This window comes from Trichoplusia ni, assembly GCF_003590095.1.
Source record: "Trichoplusia ni isolate ovarian cell line Hi5 chromosome 15 unlocalized genomic scaffold, tn1 tig00000278_group14, whole genome shotgun sequence".
Taxonomy (NCBI): Eukaryota; Metazoa; Arthropoda; class Insecta; order Lepidoptera; family Noctuidae; genus Trichoplusia; species Trichoplusia ni.
The window spans coordinates 1,053-21,183 of NW_020799733.1; the positions used below are offsets into that span (position 1 = coordinate 1,053).

At 36.0% G+C, this 20,131-nt stretch overlaps 2 protein-coding genes across 4 annotated transcripts; one reads left to right on the forward strand and one right to left on the reverse strand.

The window, feature by feature from the left end:
• Positions 1–340: 340 nt before the first annotated feature.
• Positions 341–9,845, reverse strand: LOC113506422 (V-type proton ATPase 116 kDa subunit a-like). Of its 3 annotated transcripts, XM_026889272.1 has the most exons (5): positions 9,540–9,845; positions 5,311–5,490; positions 4,940–5,068; positions 2,896–2,984; positions 341–2,195 (listed from the first exon to the last, which is right to left on the reverse strand). In XM_026889272.1, the coding sequence occupies exons 1-5, from the start codon at positions 9,654–9,656 to the stop codon at positions 2,105–2,107; spliced, it is 606 nt and encodes a 201-aa protein (XP_026745073.1). In that variant the 5' UTR covers positions 9,657–9,845; the 3' UTR covers positions 341–2,104. The 3 variants fall into 3 exon arrangements, with proteins under 3 accessions (XP_026745073.1, XP_026745075.1, XP_026745074.1); XM_026889274.1 differs by lacking the exons at positions 341–2,195; positions 2,896–2,984 and adding an exon at positions 3,012–3,715 and having other exon boundaries at positions 9,540–9,843; XM_026889273.1 differs by lacking the exons at positions 341–2,195; positions 2,896–2,984 and adding an exon at positions 3,758–3,901 and having other exon boundaries at positions 9,540–9,840.
• Positions 9,846–13,160: 3,315 nt separating this feature from the next.
• LOC113506426 (transmembrane protein 161B) lies at positions 13,161–18,633 on the forward strand. Its single transcript, XM_026889279.1, has 9 exons — positions 13,161–13,345; positions 13,425–13,787; positions 13,877–13,956; positions 14,192–14,407; positions 14,815–14,931; positions 15,224–15,364; positions 16,248–16,422; positions 16,780–17,016; positions 17,449–18,633. The coding sequence occupies exons 1-9, from the start codon at positions 13,343–13,345 to the stop codon at positions 17,566–17,568; spliced, it is 1,452 nt and encodes a 483-aa protein (XP_026745080.1). The 5' UTR covers positions 13,161–13,342; the 3' UTR covers positions 17,569–18,633.
• The last annotated feature ends 1,498 nt before the right edge of the window (positions 18,634–20,131 follow it).

Here is a 20,131-nt window from a genome sequence, read left to right on the forward strand (position 1 = left end):
TGTATTCTGAAATGCCGTCATGTTCTACATTCACTAGCGCTTTAGACTTTTAGCATAAACAGGAAAACCCATAAACAGGAATAAACAAACTAGAACAATGAGCAAAGCTCGCCTCTAATTCGGGGGATACAAACAATGACAATTTGTAAACATCATCAATTCGCAGCATTGCATTCAATTATAACGACAGACATTTCTCGTAACTGAAAATTTTCCTTTACTAATAATTGGATGAAAGTACAAAACGAATATATAGTTTCAACCAGTTTAATGTATTGTATCCATCCGATCTTTGCTTTCCCACAACCAACCTTGAAAGAATGGTTTGCCAACTATATCTATGGCTTTACAAATAGAATGTCATACTAGATTTTTCAAAACGTCTCCTAAGCGCTGGAAAAATTTTGGAGATTGACAACTCTTCCAAATACGTTTCTTTCTATTTTTCAAATCCGTGAACATGTCTTGAATGAATGCACTAGACTACTTGAGCACCTAAATCTTGTCCAACCTTATCTTTATCTTAAGCCGATCGCCACTCAAAACCTTGAAATTTAATGATGCCAAATCTCTGACAGTAGTTTGCCACGATCCAGATTGAATCACGACTACGGCTGCTGAGACACACTATCTTCAGACAAAAACCTTATCAGTCATCTTAATAACATTCGATAAGTATTGTTTTTGTTTGAGAAAACTAAAGAATTTAATAACAAAAACATACCATTTACCTGACAATACGTCTCGTATACAACAATCAAATGTCTATACACCGGTATGTTGAAGGAAATGAGAAAATCACGAATGTGTACAATCGTATTGGTCTCCGAGAACATTGTTTCAAAAACAAAGTGTGAGAACTGAGTCGCGGCGTATAACATACAAATATGTGACGGTACTGAATATTACAAGGATTCTGAGATGCAAAACATGCGTTTCAATAGTCTGTGTTTAGGTGTACCAAAATGAACTGATTCCATCGACATTACTTGTATGATAAGCTCGTATACAAACTAAGCTCATACTCTTTTATCACAATAGTTAACTCAAGGTTTACTCTGTTATAAAACGTTCAAACCGTACTAAGGTCGCCACTCAATATTTGCTAATAAACTGTCGCGATACACTTTGTAGCTATAGAGTCAATTAGAAACAACCTCAATGACGTAACTGATACCTAACAAGCCCATATTGTGTTAAGAGAGCCAGCATTGTGTTTCACAATGTATCTACGTGGTAAAGGCTAAGCAAATTTATCACATCTATATTCGATTGATCCAAGGTTGATACGGGAACACCGTTCTTGTTAATACCAAATTATAGTCGCTTCAAATACACCGTAAGATTGAATAAAACATTTTTCAATTAAGTTTTGGCGCCTGATAAGCAGCGTTGGCTGCACACCAACTACCGTTTTTCTTGATTAGTCTGTTCATGAAATACTTTTGACCAATCTAGGGTTCAAATTAATCACAATTTTTAAGTTAATTAAGCTTTTGTCCAAAACAGGACTTCAGTAAGCCTTTGCTAGCCCTAAAGCGGTTCTATATGAATAACACGGGTTTATTCTAAAATATTACACAAAACATAAATATTATTATCTAAGACACTCGTACCAAGACGCTGTTAAGATTGTCTATGTTGAAAATAGCTTCGCCTTCATAACTTTTCCTATTGTCAAGTAATCTAATATAACTATAAAAGTGTCCCTCTGGGAGCATACCAATGACCTTTATTCCAGTAAAATACAATGAGAACTTTAATTCGTGTAATTAAGTCATTAACAAATAGGAAAAGCCAGATCACGAAGTAGCCGTGTAAATTTCAGCATTTACATTTTTCGCACCTATTTCCATTATCTATTCTTGAAGTCCAAGTTACCTTGATAACGCATATGAAATTTAACGTTCGCTTTACAAACAATACTGTGATATTGACGTGAATGTTAGGAAGCAAGTGAGGGGTGTTAGTATAGAACTAAGAGTTCATTTGTACCCAGTTGGTGAAGACAACGTTGAAATAAGCCCAGTCGATTTCAATATTGTCTGTGACACAACATTACTGTTCAGTCCGCAAGCATACAATTATAACATACACCCGAACCTTAACTACCACTATACCCATCTACAATATAAAATACAATATACACTACTAACCAAGGCAGGAATTCCAGGGATTCTTGTTTATCCCGCAAACTAGGGAATAAATCAAGCACAAATGTTTAGCCATACTGTACAGTTAGGACTACACGTTAATATAATAATATCTATTGATTACTTCAAAGTGTCGGTTAATGTCATTGAGTCAACTGTTTTTTATATTTTTTTCGGGGGACTTTTGGAATATATCTCATGCAATTCTTTAATAGTAATAATTTTATAAATTCCTAGGCTTCGTGGAGATTTTGATATCGATTTTAAGTTTTAGGGACATATTTTTTGTTCAATTCGAGTGCACAGATTAGTTCTTTGATAATGTTCACATAAACCACAAAATTAAAACTCATGATAACCTTAAACGCAATCACTTTGTTGACAGTGTCAATATTTACAAAATTCCGTACTCAAATAATAAAAGTGTCAAGTTTATGTGAACAATGTGATTGATTGCGTCGTCTTTCGTGTATTACGTTGGTAGATTTTTTAAAGATGGTTTTAACATGTGTGTAGAAAAGCAGTTTAGTTAGTTGTAGGTGAAGGCTGTGGCTTCAGTGACGATATAGTATTTATTGCTGGACATAAGACTGTCGACACGATAGACGCACAAGACGAGCAACCAATAGAACCAGTAGAGAGTACAGAGGCAGCTGCACTGTTAGCAGACAACAGCCCAGCTGCCGCGAGTCCGAGTGGTGGTCAGTGTCACTCCAGTGCGTATGTACACACGCATACATACCCTAGTTGGACGTGGCCGATATGTCGGTTCGGGTCGTCGGATATGAGGGCGCGCGTCATCGACTCAGTGGTATTGGCACCACCCTCGTGCTACACGGAGGACAAACATAAACATGTAGACAAACATTGCCTATAGACGTCACAATGCACGCGATAGATACGACAGTTACACCACACGACGCACACTGAACCCTTGCCTGTTGTAGTAAAAAAGTAGCGCCATCGAGTCACTGCAAACACCTCATACTACGCGGTGGTGTGCTGGTAATAACCTAGCTACGAACAAATTATATAAAAGCTTCATATGCATTGTTAGTTTGTGGCTACTTCGTATTGTGTACAAATTACAGTGTCGTTTATAATAAACTAAAAATATATACTCTATAAGTCTGTCTTGTCGTGATCTACATATGAAATGGACATATAAAATCATAATGGCATGCATAAAAATGACAAGTACAGAAAGCGTGGATGACTTCATGATAACAGAAATAATTTATTGTATATAAACCTTTTCGACTCCAGTGGCTGAAAAGTTCGCAGATGGACTTCAAAAATAAATCATGTCGGAAACACTGTTAGTTCAAAATTAAAATCTCACTCAGGCAGCAATTGGTTAGCACGCTCGGTAAGGGACTCAGGACATTAGACTGACACGGTCTGGACCGGGCTGGTTGCAGTGCTACAACTAAGCTATCATTCCATCACACAAAGAAGTCAAAGAGAGGTGTTATGTTGATGATATACTATAAACCGGCCGACTCCAATGCTTGCCTGAGTGGTGATCGGTAGACTCCAGAATCAGCGTCACAGTACAAGCGCTGTAAAAATAATAACGCTCATGTGTGTGCTTTGATTTCCATTGATCGAAATGGAAATCAAAACGGTCCAACGAGCGCGTCGTAATCAATCTGAGCATACCCCAGCTTGAGAGCTTGCCCGCCCGCCATGAGCCCCTCCTCCCCAAGTAGGGTCACTTGTTCCTCCTCGCGCGACGGGTCCGCCATCTTGTGCACACACACGCCAACATGGCGTCAAGGTCAGACACGCGTCTATGTCAATGTCACATTTGTACGACTTACGGGCGTGAAGGATTTGATTTGTGTCCATGAAATCATCTCTGTGATAGTGCCACGCATAACTTGGATTTTGTGAAATTAGAAATCAGTCAAGTGTTCCACCAGGAGAACAATCATAGCAGACAGTAATGTATGCGTGCGATCAATCAGCTGACGACGACAGACGAACAAAAATGTGACATTGACAGCACGACGCCATTATTTAAAACAGTATAATAACTGAATCTAAGCGTTTAAATTCGTAGTTTTTGAAGCCCACTTTGTCGGATACATATAAAGTAATTTAACAAAAATAAATAACTTAAGACCCACGACCTTCGTTTAAGGAAATGTTATTATTGTTTGAAGAATTGAAAGTGTTGAACATAAATTAGTATTTCAGTCTGTTGTTATTGTGCTTAAAGTTATTGCAATAAAATAAAATAATAATCGAATGAGACACTGATCCAACATAAGGGAAAATTCGGAAAAAATAAACAAATGAAGACGATTGAAAAATATTAATTGCGGAGCTAGTTTTTTTCTACAACAGCATAGTGTTGACTTTACCTTTGCTATTGTTTTATCAAGCTGAAATCTGATCGATTATGACGTACATCATTAGATGACAACCTTCGTGTACATGCAGTAGTTACTGCAAGTATACAGCACCTTCCACATTACTACCCACATGGTACTGCATGGGATAAGTGTTATACAGTATGACGTAACTAAACAAGCAGTAATATAATTACGCTGATAATTATGATTAGTTACCATTACAAATTTGACGTAATATATCACGAGGACATTTTGCAGCAAGCTATCTTATCGTTGGATAGTTCTAATATGCATATTTGACGTGGCAACTACTAATTAAATTGCTTCGTAAACAGATTAGTAGTTTTGTGACTTCATATGAAGGCAGAAATAAATATTGGTCGGTGAAGCTCGTGAGCTCTAATGACGATATAGGTTCGAACTTACCTCGTCGAAGAAAACTTGTGTTTTCCTTAGGATATGTTTGAGTTCTGTGAGCTCGAGGTAGTTCCTCTTCAAGGCTTCGGCGTTCTGGTTCACTTCGCGGAGTTCGTTCTCCAGCTTCTCGAAGGTAGCCTACGACAATACAATCAGAACTCGTAAATAATACAAGATAAAATAGATCTAGCTTAGTATTACATGAAGGATACTTGTAATATCAATCATACTTCGAAGGGGGACAAGTCGTGTTGGCATTGCGAAAACAAGAACGACATCATAACGGTCTTTGGCTTTCACAACGGCAAAATTCCATTGGAGTTAAAGGAGTCTTTAATATTACTTCCTTGTATAAAAAGTAGTGGCTGAAGTTGTCTCACCTCGAGATCGATCATCTCCCTAGGCTGTGGGGCCTCGGGGCACTCGCCGGGGATCTCCAGCATGGGGATCCCGTCGCGACGGATCTCCTTCTCCAGGTACCGGAGCTTGCGCTCCATCTCGTCACACCGACGGACCTCATTGACAAACTTGCGTTGGAAGGCATTTACGTCGGGGTTAAGCTGTGGAAAGAATTTTTTTATAATCTTTGTTCGATTATATCTGGTATTAATATTTTAATAAGGTCCGTATAGGATATTTTAGAATTATTTTTATACCATTGAATATTTATTTCACATAATTTGGCTGTTAGGAAGCCTCTGAATATTTCTATCTGCCTACGATACATACGTAGCAGAGAACTTTAATGTGTCATACTTAGGCTTATGAACATGTCGTTTCATCGGGTATGCCCCCAAAAGAGTAGGTATCGAGAGCAGAACAATTGTTTGTCTATTATATATTTATCAAAGGACTACAACAAAACAACATAGCAAGAAAACATATATTTAGATGGAACGGGTCTCCCCCCGAAGGATGAATGAGAATATAACATAGATGACATGAGATAGATCAATCGATAGCATTCAGTTTCTTTCAATTGAAAGCGAACCCGACGGCCGACACGTCGGTTGGAATTGTACATTTTATTTCCCTAGGCCACAATATAACGCATTATTATCGTTCCATACGGGCAAATTGACAATCAATTGAATATTGTATTTCATTAGATAACGTGTAACTATAACCTCTATAATACTCAAGAATATGGTGGCGTTTTTGCTTCTAGTGTTATTTATACGACTAAGGAATGTCACGAGGCTCGAAGTCTAAAGCGACGATTTGATAGAGTCAATAGTCTTGTCTAAATTATCGTTGTAAAAATAATGTTTATTTCTGGTTTCAACTACTTTAAACTACATATCTACAATGAACTTTTCGCAATGTTGGTACTCAGTTACAGTATACCTACTACTTAACGAGAGCTTACTTATTACTTTAAAAGATTATGTATGAGTAATCAACATTTTCTCTTTATTTGATGAATGAAGTCAAGAAAGGTAAAGTCATTAGGTTACAATATTTGACGGTAGTAATTAAACGACGATAAACGATAACAATTCTAAACAATATACGAAGGCGTCACAGACTAGGTGACGGTGACGGAATACATTATAATTATTCAAAAGATCTGACACGAAAATTAATACCGCACTAGTTGCCGCTTAGTACAATAATAGAATATGTCGCATAGATACGAGAGCAAATCAAATAGTTATTAGACGGCGGTCAGGTGATCCTCATTGTAAATGCATTTCACTGACAACACAAGAAGAACAAAGGAGACAAATGAATGGTTTTGTACTTTTGTTGCCGTATGCGATCTTCCTGTTTGGAGGTCAACCGGTCTTACTGAGAAACAATACCATATTATTTTGAACATACAGTTGTTTAGTGAGATGCAGATTAGTTCGTAAATGTGTGGTATGCGATGTGACTAACAATTGTTCAATAGAAAATGTACGTTCCTTATCTATTTTGTTTAATTTGATTTAATTTATGTACATTCACGTGAAGGATGCTTGCTTGTTACTCAAAAGTCAAAATAGAAATATTTTTCATTTGACGGTTGAGCATCACAAAAATAATATTGATTGTTTAATTTATAAGTTTGATGTACCTGACGGTTACAGTCACTCAACCGTGGCAATAACAAATTTAATTAAAATTTCGACCCGGTACTGATTGCCAGCATATTTTATTTTACTATAAAATTCTATCTGACTGAAACTTATTTTATGGGAAATGAAATACTTTACATCAACTATGTATGTGACGATGAATTTTTCATATGTGGAATGACATGTTGGCACAATACGCTCACGAGATTAACAAAGCGTAAAATTGACTCTTTCGAGGTTTTAAGGGGCATTCGTGTACTAGGTAATAATATTTTCGCGTTGTCTGGACAATGCGAAGGCTACGAGACGGGGGTGCAATTACTTGCGAAGTCGCGATGCGCCAACACAATATTGATTCGGTGAAAGGACGCACGCGCAAACGCTTTGCTGCATACATGAGTGCCAGTAGAAGGAAAATTATTTTCCTTTAATTGTTGAACTAAGTATTTCAATAATAACATTGTAAGTTTCATTCCAAAACTAATGAGACGCGTTAATCTGCCTACACTTTTGGGATTGACATGGCAACCTGCAACTAATTACACGACTCTTGTGTCAATATAATAAGCTATTGTGTTTATAAGTGAAAGATCAAAGAGAATCTATGAAAGATAGATGCAAAAATAGTATCAAGTAATCAGTGAGTAAACTAACTCACTTTTATGATACTCTAGGATTTCTATATTTGGAATACAATGTACAGAAGTTTCTCAGAATTATATTATAATATTACATAGATTGCAGTGTACTTAATTTTTTTTTGTTCATGAAACATGTTTTTCTGTGGCCATAATTATTTTGGCTTATCATTATTTTTTTTAATGCAAGTTAGAAGGAAATTTACTACAATAAATAAAATGTATTATGAGTCAGTTTCCATTTTACATAAAACCATCAATAAACAAATGTTTTTTAATTATTATTTTTCATTACCATTGTTTATGCACAAGCATGGACATGAACATAGAACAAGTCTATTTAATAAATGAATCTATTAACCAATAGTAATTGATTCTAGTCTGAGGGCATAGCAACAGATTCAAGGTTACCATTTCATTAGTTTTTATTTTTTAACCATCAATAATTGAACTAGATGAATAAACTGTTTTGTTAAAAGTGTATTTAGTCCTTTTTTTATTAAGTACAATAATATAGATCTTATCTGCTATGTTTTGTATTTCTTACATTTTAAGTGTACATTATTAAATAGCAATGTTTTTAATGAACATTATTACTGTAAAGATTAACCTATAGCAAAACGATGAAGGGAATGTTTGTCAATGAATGAAATTAATGGATTGTTTTTGACTGATGTATTATACTCCTTTTTAGAGTTTTGGTATACATTTATTTTGGTCATTTATTTAGGTTTGTTTAAAATAGCCTTGTTTATTGATCTCTCAATCTAACTAACCATTTTATACTTTATGCTATCAATTAGGAAAATTCTACAATTTAAAAAATAAATGATAAGGTAGGTTTAGTACATTTTGATACTACATCATGCCTTTATCACAGTCAATAAAATACATTATCAGAGATTGTAAAGTAATTAACATCATCCATCAGAGTACCTAATACCAATCACACTTTTTTAATCAATCACATGATTTGGTGCCCACTATAGACAAATAAATGTCTATGGTTAGTTTATGAACAAATATCGATTTTGGGTCTACCCTGCCCAAGCTATTTTGGTCTGCTATTTGTTCGACTGATTTTTTCTTAAATCACAGATCCAACTGATAAAAGGAGCTTCAGAATGAAGTCACCAAAAATAATAATATAAATGGAATTTTCAATCCAACTGATTGAAGACCATAACTATGTTGTAGATTGAATATCTTGAATCTCACAAAGAAAAAAAAAGATCTAATGAGAAAATGATTGCCGTCTCACAAAAACATAAATGTTAAGAATGGTATAGATGGTACTGTATTAATTAACAATTTAACTTGGGTTTTTCAACCAACAGCCATCAATATTAATCAAATGGGATTCATTGGGTTATATAATAAGCTAATTGAACAAAATCTAACATTAAACCGCGATAAAATCCGTAAAAGTAGTTTCATTTCAAAATCCATTATTTTTAACAAATCTATTGTAAACCATTACAAGAAGAGCATTGAATGAACAGCAAAAAGAACACATCATTTTACACAGAATTGACATGTTGTATTGTTTTGATAAAACATTATCTGAATAAAATATTCCAATGGAACATGTAGGTACCTAGAAGCTTTGTTTAGGTATGTTATACAAATAGACATACTCTATACCTTCAAATACTCATCTAATTCTTAGATTAGACTTCATAAATTAATATTACTCATAACAAGTATAATATAACTGACATCGTAAATCGTCTAGGCCTTTGTATATCATGTAATCAGGGCATGAAAGCAAATCATAAACGAAACGAGGTCACAGATTTTCTAATATAATAATAGGAACCCTAGGTATGGTCTGGTAGGAGATACACTAGGTCCATGACACTTAGATAATGAAGGGGCGTTTAACATGATCCACATGGCTGTATTACTCACATCACGGAACTGTACAAGTCCCAACTCCCCGAGTTCAGACACGCATGCATACGCGGCTTCGCTCTGTAGGAAAAGTTGACATAATGTCATTTCTTCACTCCTAAACAACGACCCCATCTTTCACGGTTTGTACAACACACCACTAAATAAAAATAATTATTTTCTAAAGAAAAAGGCTCCGTCGCAGTCTGCGAGCAGACTTTGGCAGCGACGAAACCGAATTACTAGTGACGACAAATCAATCGATATGAATAACTTTCAAGCGAAGTTGCGAATTAGTCATCGCCAGTGCGCAACGCGGACTTCTGTCAGGGTTACCGTGCTACAAATTATTTTACCCACGCGCAGCGGATATATATAAGCGAAAACAATTTTTTGCTATTTTACTTACATGCATGTGTATTTTAAGATAAGATTACATGCATGCGGATTTTAAGAATTATTAATGCGGCAGGAGCGCGGGGCGTATACCGCGTCATGCAAATATTAATGACATCATTCGTCGTGCTCTTGTCACTGCTGGTGTACCTGCCGTTTTAGAACCCAATGGTTTGGTCTATATATACTTACTATACTCTATGGGTTTGGTACGCAACGATCGCAATGGTAAGAGACCTGACGGAATGTCATTGCTTCCTTGGAAATTGGGTCGGCCTTTGGTGTGGGACGCGACATGCGTCGACACCCTTGCGCCATCCCATGTTCTAAGTTCAGCGGTCTCGCCGGGCGCTGCTGCTGGAGCCGCGGAAGCCCTAAAACTAGTTACATATTATATCTTTGAGCCGTTTGGGGTCGAAACGTTCGGGACATAAGGACCAGGTGCACGAGTTCTTTATAAAAAACTCGCAAAGCGTTTGGTCGACTCTACACTTGATCAGAATTCTGGTCTATATTTTGCCCAAAGAATTAGCATTGCGATACAACGTGGCAATGCAGCCAGCCTTCTGGGCACGTTTCTCGACTTTGGCAGGGATGAGGATGTCTTTTTTGACGCTTTGTAAATAATGTATATTTTTCTTTTTATATTGATATAGTTTTAAAAACGTAAATATTAGTTTAGTTTAATTTATTTAAAAATGTATATGTTGAATTATTGTTTGTCTAAGTGTTTTATATTATGCTAGTGAATTGAAAATAATGGCTTTATATTGAATATATTCTACAATATCTATTCCCTATCAATAAAAAAAAAGAATTATTAATTGTGACATAGTGCAGCTGGCTGCAGCAGCAGAATCCTCGCACTGCTGTCACTTTTTTTTTATTTTTTAACACATATGCAAATCTTATAAAGGCTTAAGTGAGCCAGTATGTTCAGGTAGAGGCTCTCTTTTTGTTCAAACGGCACGACCAATGTTAAAAAAGCCGATTGTTTACATTGGTATTTTCAATTCTTCAACAAATTTGCCTTTTCAAAGGTAATTTTCTGGCTTGGGCAATACTATTTATCTCTCTCTCGTTTTAGTCTGGCTGTCATCTCTCTCACACAATTGATTAGATAAGGTTCATTCGTGAAGAATGTTTTGTATCATATCCATATACTATTTTTTTTTCATTTTGAAACTTAAAATATTTGTATTTTTTCTTTGATAGTTAAAAACTTCCACGCATTTAATTTTCATTCATCAATTATTGGTTAGCCGTTGAATATTTTAATGACCATTACAATTGTTAAACGCACCCTAGTTTAATTGTGGCTAAATGTGAAGGTATGCTTCTTGACAGCGAACTAAACCCAACTTCCTAATAATAATAATAATAATAATCTTTATTTCAGAACAATGTCCATACATAATTACAAAATAATAAGATTTATAGTAAAATTTGTGCGCGTATAAATGCTTTCAGGATGTCTGAGTCCTGCTTTTCCGCAATAACCTGCAGGATGCTGTTGGTGCTGCTCCTGACCCTGCTCAGTAGTGATACGAGCCGCTTGCGTATTACCGCGTGGAAGCCGTCTACCCTGGCTTCCGCAAACATACCGGAGGCACTGCAAAAACGGGGCAACCCCAACAACATCCTAAACCCGTTGTTATATTGGACACGTAAGGCATTGAGCGTCCTCTGCGTATATCTGAACCACAGGCTGCACGTGTAGAAAGTCTGACAGTAGGCTTTAAATAGAGTGACTTTAACTTGTTTACTACAACGCACAAACCTGCGGGCCAGCATATTACTTCTAACCGCCAATGCCCTACGTTCCCGTTCTATGTCAACCTGGTCCTCAAGGTCCTCTGTAACGTAATGTCCAAGATATTTAAACTTTTCTACCCGCTTTAGTTCAATGCCATTTAGCTTTATTGCGGGCACATTCAATGTACATTTACCGGGGGCCTTGAAAACCATGTACTCGCTCTTCTTAGCATTGTACATCAATCCATGCTGAATGCTATATGTTTCACATATTGCAAGCAACTGCCTCATTGCACTTACAGTTGGGGTCAGCAGCACCATGTCGTCTGCGTAACTAAAGTTGTTCATACAAATGTTGTCAATCCAGCATCCCACTCGTGTGCTGCTGAGCCCAACTATAAGCTCATTCACGTACAAGTTGAAGAGCCTAGGAGAACTCAAACCACCTTGTCTCACCCCGCACTCCAACCTGTACGTGTCCGAGAAGGCATTTGCCCACCTTACATAATTATTCTGGTTTTGGTACCAGAAATGAAAAATCCGTTGTACCTGTGTAGGCACGCGGGTTTTCTTGAGTTTCTCCCATAACAAGTCATACGACACAAGGTCAAATGCCTTGGAGAGGTCAAGAAAGCATGCATACACAGGTGTACTTCTTTCCGTGTAGTATTGGACAGTGTGCTTCAGACTCAGAATTGCGCTTTCAGTGGAAAGTCCCGCGCGAAAACCAAACTGAGCATCATGAATATTAATATTTTTATCAAGTTCTGAGTCGAGCACACTGTCCAACACCTTGGCCACAATTGTAGCCAAGGAAATCGGTCGGTAATTGTTCTTATCAGACAAATCTCCAGTTTTATTTTTAACTATTGGTACTACGATGGTTTTCATAAGGTCTATAGGCAAGTACGAGTGATTCAGACATAAGGTAAAGAACATTGCCAGCACACGCGGTAAATGAACACCAGCGTATTTTAGATGCTCGATACTGAGTCCATCATGACCCGGTGACTTGCCCCTAGACATGCTACTCACAATTTGTCGAACTTGTTTAGCAGACACCCTATACAATTCACCGGTCATGGTGGACCCAGGATCTGCAGACGAAGAACCCAGTGGAGACTTAGTGGTAAAATGTTCTCTAAACAGTTCAGCTATATCTCTGCTATCACTCGCACTTCCCACGCTCACTGGAAGGCCAGTCTTATGATTTAAACTGTTGGTTGCTTTCCAAAAATCACTAAAGTTTTTAGAAGCACGACATTCCGAAATAATTTCCATTTTTATCTGTTCTTTGTTATTGTGACACCACTTTAATCTATTTTTAAATAATTTGCGACTTTCACACATTTCTTCATATATAGTACCGGATTGTGGCCTATCCTGAGAAACCCAGTATAAAAATTTACTCCTAGCTTCCCTGTGAGCTTCACATACATGCTTATCCTAAGCCAACTTCATTTGCCTTCTCTTTCCCTCACTCGGAATACGCCTCAAGCTGCCCCTTTTTGTTACTTCTGAACTGTCAGGAGGTCCTAAATGTTTGAATTAGCTGAATAATAATGTGTGGGAGTATGAAATTTAGGTTATATACGTTTAGCTTGAAACGAAAATAATTTATTAAATTTAGACTATGAATAGACTTAAATGTGAATGAAAATCCTTTCAAAATGGTGCGTAAAGCTGACTTAATGTCCAGATATAGATGCAGTAGCCAGTCTTCAGTGTTATATCTATTTATTTCTATTACAGGCTCTCCTTGGCGCTCAGTTAGTTATAACACTGATTATGGTATCAGTGATACAGAAGTTGGGAAGTTATTCGTTTGCAAGATGGTTATTATGTTCCCAAGGGTTGTATAGATATTTGTATCCTACGAATAGTGAATTGAAAAGTTTGGCGGGAGTGCCCAAGGAGTCTTCTAAGGGTAAAAAGGGAAGTAAAAATGAGTCGAACGGCAAGCCAGAGACGTTCCATGTGCCTCGGAGTTTGGACATACAGCTGGAGACGGCGCCCGTGACTGCGCTGGATGTGGTCCACCTAAGGTTTTATACTGAGTATGTGTGGATTGTGGACTTCTCGCTTTACACTTTGATAGTGTATATTATGTCGGAGGTAAGAGACTAAGCATGACGATAGACATGAACTTATCCTATAACAACAGTTATATTACTGTTTTGAATGTTTGTCTTTGGTAATTTCAGGTCTACACATCAATATTCCCGCTGAAAGATGAGTTCAACCTGAGTATGGTGTGGTGCATCCTAGTTGTATTATTCTCATTGTATCCTTTACAAATGTATATTTTTTGGTGTATTAGTTGTTATGTATTGGTTAGATACAAAAAAAATGGGTTCCATATAAAGAAGATCTAATGAATAGTGTCTATATAAAATTGCTATTTTTCTGCTTGTGATAAAAACACTATATCAAGCTTTTTGTTATACCGGACAGAACTCTTTTAAAAACACATTCAAAGCCAAAAGCTATCTACCAATATTCCTTTAACTTTATTACAGTAAAATCTTACTAAGTCTCACTAAACAGTACTTCACAAGTGAGGAGTCTATTGGTGAGCGGTCCACCTGCATAGTGTCCTTCTGTGTGTTCCTGCTGATTGCCATGATGGTGCTCATCGTCAGTGAGGCCAACCTCGAGGTCGGGGTGGACCCTGCTTATGACAGCTTCTATGAAAATGCTTCCAAGTTTCTTGAGAATCAAGGACTGTCTTCCGTGTAAGTATTATATTGACTAAATAAAGATTCACTTTCTCTTTAAAGAATTTGAAGAAAATGCTTTTACTTAATTAGAATTTTTCTTTAATTACTAAATTCATCATTCCCCTGCCCTTATGCTAATTATTTTATTTGGGGTTGGCGCAACAAGTCATCTTCTTCCATACCTTCCTATCGGCCGTCATCTCACAAGAAACACTCTTTACAGCCATATCATCTTTCACACAACCTATCCATTGTTTCTTTGGTTGTCCTCTTCCCCTATATCCATCCACATCCATGCTTAACGCCTTCCTTCTTTAATTACTAAATTATAAAATATTATTTTTATATAAAATACACTAATTTTTTGTTTTTATTATACTTCTGTCTTTTTCCCTTAACTGATTATATATTTACTTTTTCAGAGGGCCAGCTTCAAAGTTAATTTTAAAGTTTTTCCTTGCTGTGTGGGCAGCAATCATTGGAACTCTTTTTACATTCCCAGGAATGAGAGTTGCTAGAATGCATTGGGATTCATTGAGGTTTGTTTATTTCATTATAATTTATTTATGTTTTAACTTATTAGGCAAGTTTTAAATATATTTTTTTCTTAAGGCCTATTTATTATGAGCAAAGATCTATTTAATTAAATCGAAAAACAAGTAATATTTATTAGCTGCCGTATTGTGGAAGATACAACCAAAAACCTGCCTAAATGGCCCACAGTCCTTGTAATACAAGTTATTAATGTTAGAAATCACAATGTCTTGGTGTTCTCATAGTAGTAATGACTTTGTAAAATACACTTATAAATTTTGTTTGTTTGTATTCCAGGAACTACAGTGATAATAAAGTGAAGGCAATGTTACTGAACATAAACTTCGCGATGCCATTCATCCTGGTGCTGCTGTGGGTGCGACCCATCACGAGGCACTACCTCACCGTCCGCGTCTTCAGCGGTATGGAGAAGCCACTGTAAGTTTTATTTACTTTACAAACAAAAATTAACACATATCATTATACTAGCTCCAACAATCGGCTTTACCATCTTTATGACTAAGCTTCATCTCTAGCTATCTATAACTAATATTGTAAAACTGAAGGACTCCACTACTGAATGCCGAAGTGTAAAATGTCGACGGCTGTTAGAAAGCATACGAGTGCAATGGAACAATTCACACTCGTATGCTTGGGGCATCACATAAAATAATGATATTAAAAACACTATTTACAATAAATATGTATTATAGTATCAGTAACTTTTATTTATTTCAGTTTTTTATGTAAAATTAAATGTTCATATACGCTATGTACGGAAGACCACTTATGTATTCTTTTAAATCTACGTTATCCTTCTTTAATGTGTTTTTATTATTTCCTATTACAATTGTTCCAATAGGGATAGTGTCGATTTTAAACTAAGGAAGCATACGAGTGCGAATAGTTCCATTGCACTTGTATGCTTTCTAACAGTATGGATGCATTTCATACTTTGTAACAGAGTAAATTCTAAATGGCGTACATCGCACTCGTATGTTTTATAACTAACGATACGTCGGCCTAGCATACTTCGCTCCAGTGAACTTTCGAACTGGCTTACATCGAGATCCTGTACTTTAGATCTAACAACCGTCGACATGTTACACTTCGGCATTCAGTAGAGGAGTCAAACTGAAGAGTTCATTTGTTTACTTGACACACAAATCTCTTTAATTATTTTTCTGTAATATTCACTGTCCAGTAGACCATTTATTGTAGATGGCTATATATACCGTCAAACCATGATTAATAAGAGCAGAGCAATAAAAAAATATGTTAAGAAGTTGCATGCACTCTAAAACAAACTTTGCCTTTATAGAATGACATCTGAAGCCTACGACACTCTCCGACTAGTGTTAATAGCGTGTACGGTAGTGACCCGGCTGCTGCTGATGCCGCGCCAGCTGCAGGCATACCTCGACATGGCGCAGCGGCGACTCGACGTGCAGAAGAAGGAGGCCGGCAGGATCACTAACATCGACCTACAGAAAAAGGTTATACCATGAAAACCTCCTTTGTATGTAGAAAGGTGACTCGTCACATAATGCTTACGTTAACGTACACACGGAGCGTTACGTTGATGTTTAAAAATATAATAATGTAGATGTTGTTATTTGTATACTACATATAAAGTAGACACGCCTACAAATATTTTGAAACATTCAATCTTTTATGAACCATGATTGTTTGGCGTATATGCCACATTATGGTTGGCTTTAGGCTTTGTACAAAATTGATAATATAAGTAGGCACTACCTCTTTAGTACCTCTAAAGTTTACATTTAAAGCAGAGACAAAGGCACAAACATTGACACAATCAGCACTCATTAAAATTTTATCACTTGTTGCAGATCGCGTCAGTATTCTACTACCTGTGCGTGGTGTCGCTGCAGTACATCTGCCCCATCATCATGTGCCTGTACATGGCGCTCATGTACAAGACGCTCGGCGGCTACACGTGGGCCGCACTGTTCTACGACGTGGAGGAGGTCTGCGCAGTCGATGACAGGGACAGGACTGTGCTGGAGACCAATGGAGAAGGCGACGGTATTGAGCAGTTCCAGCTCGCGTGGGAGAACTTGAAAATGGTTAGATTTTGAAATTTTGCACAACCTGTGATGAGTATCTCTTAACCCAAAATACTTAAGTTCGGCGCAACATGCTTTTTTCAGTTACTCATCATCCTCATAACTATTAATTTCTATCTTGACCTTAACATCCCTTACTCGATCTATACATCTTTTTTATATGCTTTTTCGTGCTGGAATTCCATCTTCGGAATCCGGAGAAGCATACAAAGACTGAGATCTGACGAACTTCATAGATCAATTTAAAAAAAATCCCACTTTGGTATTGGATTTTAAAACAACTAAGTGTCTCCCGATAAATATGTTTTCACTTCTCTCTACACTATAACTTAACTGTTATGTTTAATCAATTGCCATGATTGACTGCGTACGGCAATGTTCTATCAAAATTCACAATAAAACCATGTACATAATGTATGGTATACCCCGCAGGTGTTCACGGCGGACGTGTACCGCGGCGTGTTCGGCTTCGCGACGTGGTGGTGCTGCTTCGCGTGGTTCCTCACCACGTCCGTGGGGCTCGGCTACCAGACATACTTCAGAATCTCGTGATACTAACACATAGCTCTCGTAGATCTAGTCATAGTCAGTTTGAACAGAAAAATAATGCACTGCAACAGTTTTATTTATTTAACCATTTATATGTAGGTACCAAAAAATCATCTTTATAAGACCGTAAGATATGAACATAAGTGAACAAGCATTATGAGAATTGAAGTATTCTTTATTGTTATAGTCATCATTATTTACAGATAGCATTAATAATACTTGTGAAGTACCAAATATCCAAAGGTTGTTTTAAAATAGTGACTGAGAGGTTAAAGGATTAATGAAAACACAGTGTGTACCAAAAAAGTACATAAGTTATTATAATTTTTGTTACAAAGGCATACCCATAGTTTTAATCAACATTTGTAATAAAAACAATAAGACTGCACTTGACCCACTTAGTTCAAATCACAACATACAATGGTGCATATTAATTAAGTAGTTTTTTTTGTTTGTCTGCATCCGTGCATTATTTAATTGCTAAATGAAGAATGTCTGTTTGATTTTTCTGTTCAAATTTTCATAAATCACCATAATATGACTGCTATTAGAAATAAGAGGTGTGGGAAATGCTTTCTTGAGTGTGTCCTATGATTTTATAAAAAAATAAAAGTATTAAGAATCGCTTGACTATAGCACAAAATACGCACTGAGTAACTTATAACGAAATAAGAAAGGACATTGATAAAGTATGACGCAAGATATGATCGTATTTTGCTAAGTCGTTTCATGAGTCATCATGATAAGCAAAACTTATTAAGGGGTTCTATGATTTTGTTCACTGTGTAATTATTATTAGATGATATGTTGTTGTGAAGCAATTGATCAATAAACAAATACCACATAAAAGGGACTTAAATAAAGGTCCCAAGTTTAAAACATCAATGTGAATAAATTTTTGAAGCTTTACGAAAGTTTAGCTCCAAAAGCTAAACTTTACAACATAATATTTAAAATGAAATAGAGTTGTTTAGGAAGTAAGACACAATTTACAGTTATCAGGAGTGTTTGTTTTATTTATTTTAATGTATTGGACTGTTTTTACGAATAAAATATTTTTAAAGTTGACCTAGATTTTTATTTAAGTGAGTTGTCTACCATCTATCTGTCTTCATGATTTTATTCTGGAAAAAATGTAATGTAATAAACATTATCTTTGATGAAATCGTAAAAAGTAATAGTCATTATGTTCCCGCCTTTGAATTTAAGTAATCCCCTCACTGCCCGACTGCGCTGATATAAGTCGATGCCGGCCTGCGTCACTGACCTATTGATTCCGTTCATACCTTGCCACGTAATAAAATTGACTAATACGAGGAATATTTTTCCCAGTTTCTTAGCGGTTATTCATATAGTGAATACGTTGTCTTAATTTTAGACAGTTAACAATCGAAATCAGCTTATCCGAAATCGAAAGTTATTTTTCACTTAGTTATTTCATCGATTTCCACCATATCACAAAGGTTAATTTAATGTTCACTTTTTATATTTGAAGCTAGTAACACAACAATAACCTCCCAGAATTAACCGCCCTCAAAGTTTAGTGATGTCTGGTTAAACTGACCGACCTCGAGAAATATAATGAAAGGGCACATTTTGTTGTGGCGATAAAATACTGATACGACGTTCTTATTAGAAATTTTGCAGTGTCAAATAAGATTTTTTTATTGTTGGAAAGTCTAACAAGAGTAAGCACATGGTGAACTCTATGAATGTATAAACCACGTGCAAGCGTACGCTAAATCCAATTCATGCTAACATAATATTATAATATTTTAAAATAGGATACTTTGATGATACCATAGATTGATTCATGTGGTAACAGTACCCGACCGTGAAACAAAATATTCACCTGTTCAATTACAAATAGAACACTAACAAATTTCAGTTTTTTACCGAAAAAAGTGAGTGTATAAAAACGTAGGAATATTGTAGACTTATCCTTTAGATCTTTCTTTACTTGTTTAAGGGATAGTGCAAGATTGATTTTACTCTGTGAGTTAATTCCTAAATCAAACATATTAATAATAAATAAGAAATATCTTTAAAAGAAATATTGTAGATGTTTTTGTTTTCATGTTCCTCTACGACTTCTATATTTTTAAAATCTGTGAGTGTGTTAGTTGCTGTTTGATTTCGTAGAAGTAAGTTACAAAGTATTTTTAAACATATTTAGTGTTCTTTACGTACATTGCCGTGTTTTATTGATGTAGGGTTAGAATAAGACATTTTGTTTTTTTTACTTTTTAGACAGTATTATAAGATTAGGGCTAAAATGTTATGTTATTGTTTACTGGTTCATAAAAAATGCCATCAAATGTGCATTCTGTGATTTTACAGCAAAGCGTGCAACTCTTTCATCTATTGTACCCTATTTTGAACAAATAAACATATTTAATTTGATTTCCATATAATACGCCCGTGAGATTAAAAAAATGTGCTTTGCAAGCTATCTGAAGAATTCCTAGTGCACAAAGTTAAAAGCTTGTACCCTTGAACTTAAACCAATGAGTTTGTCTTATTGTGCGCTGATCATTTAACTGCGATTTCTTTTTTTCATTATTTT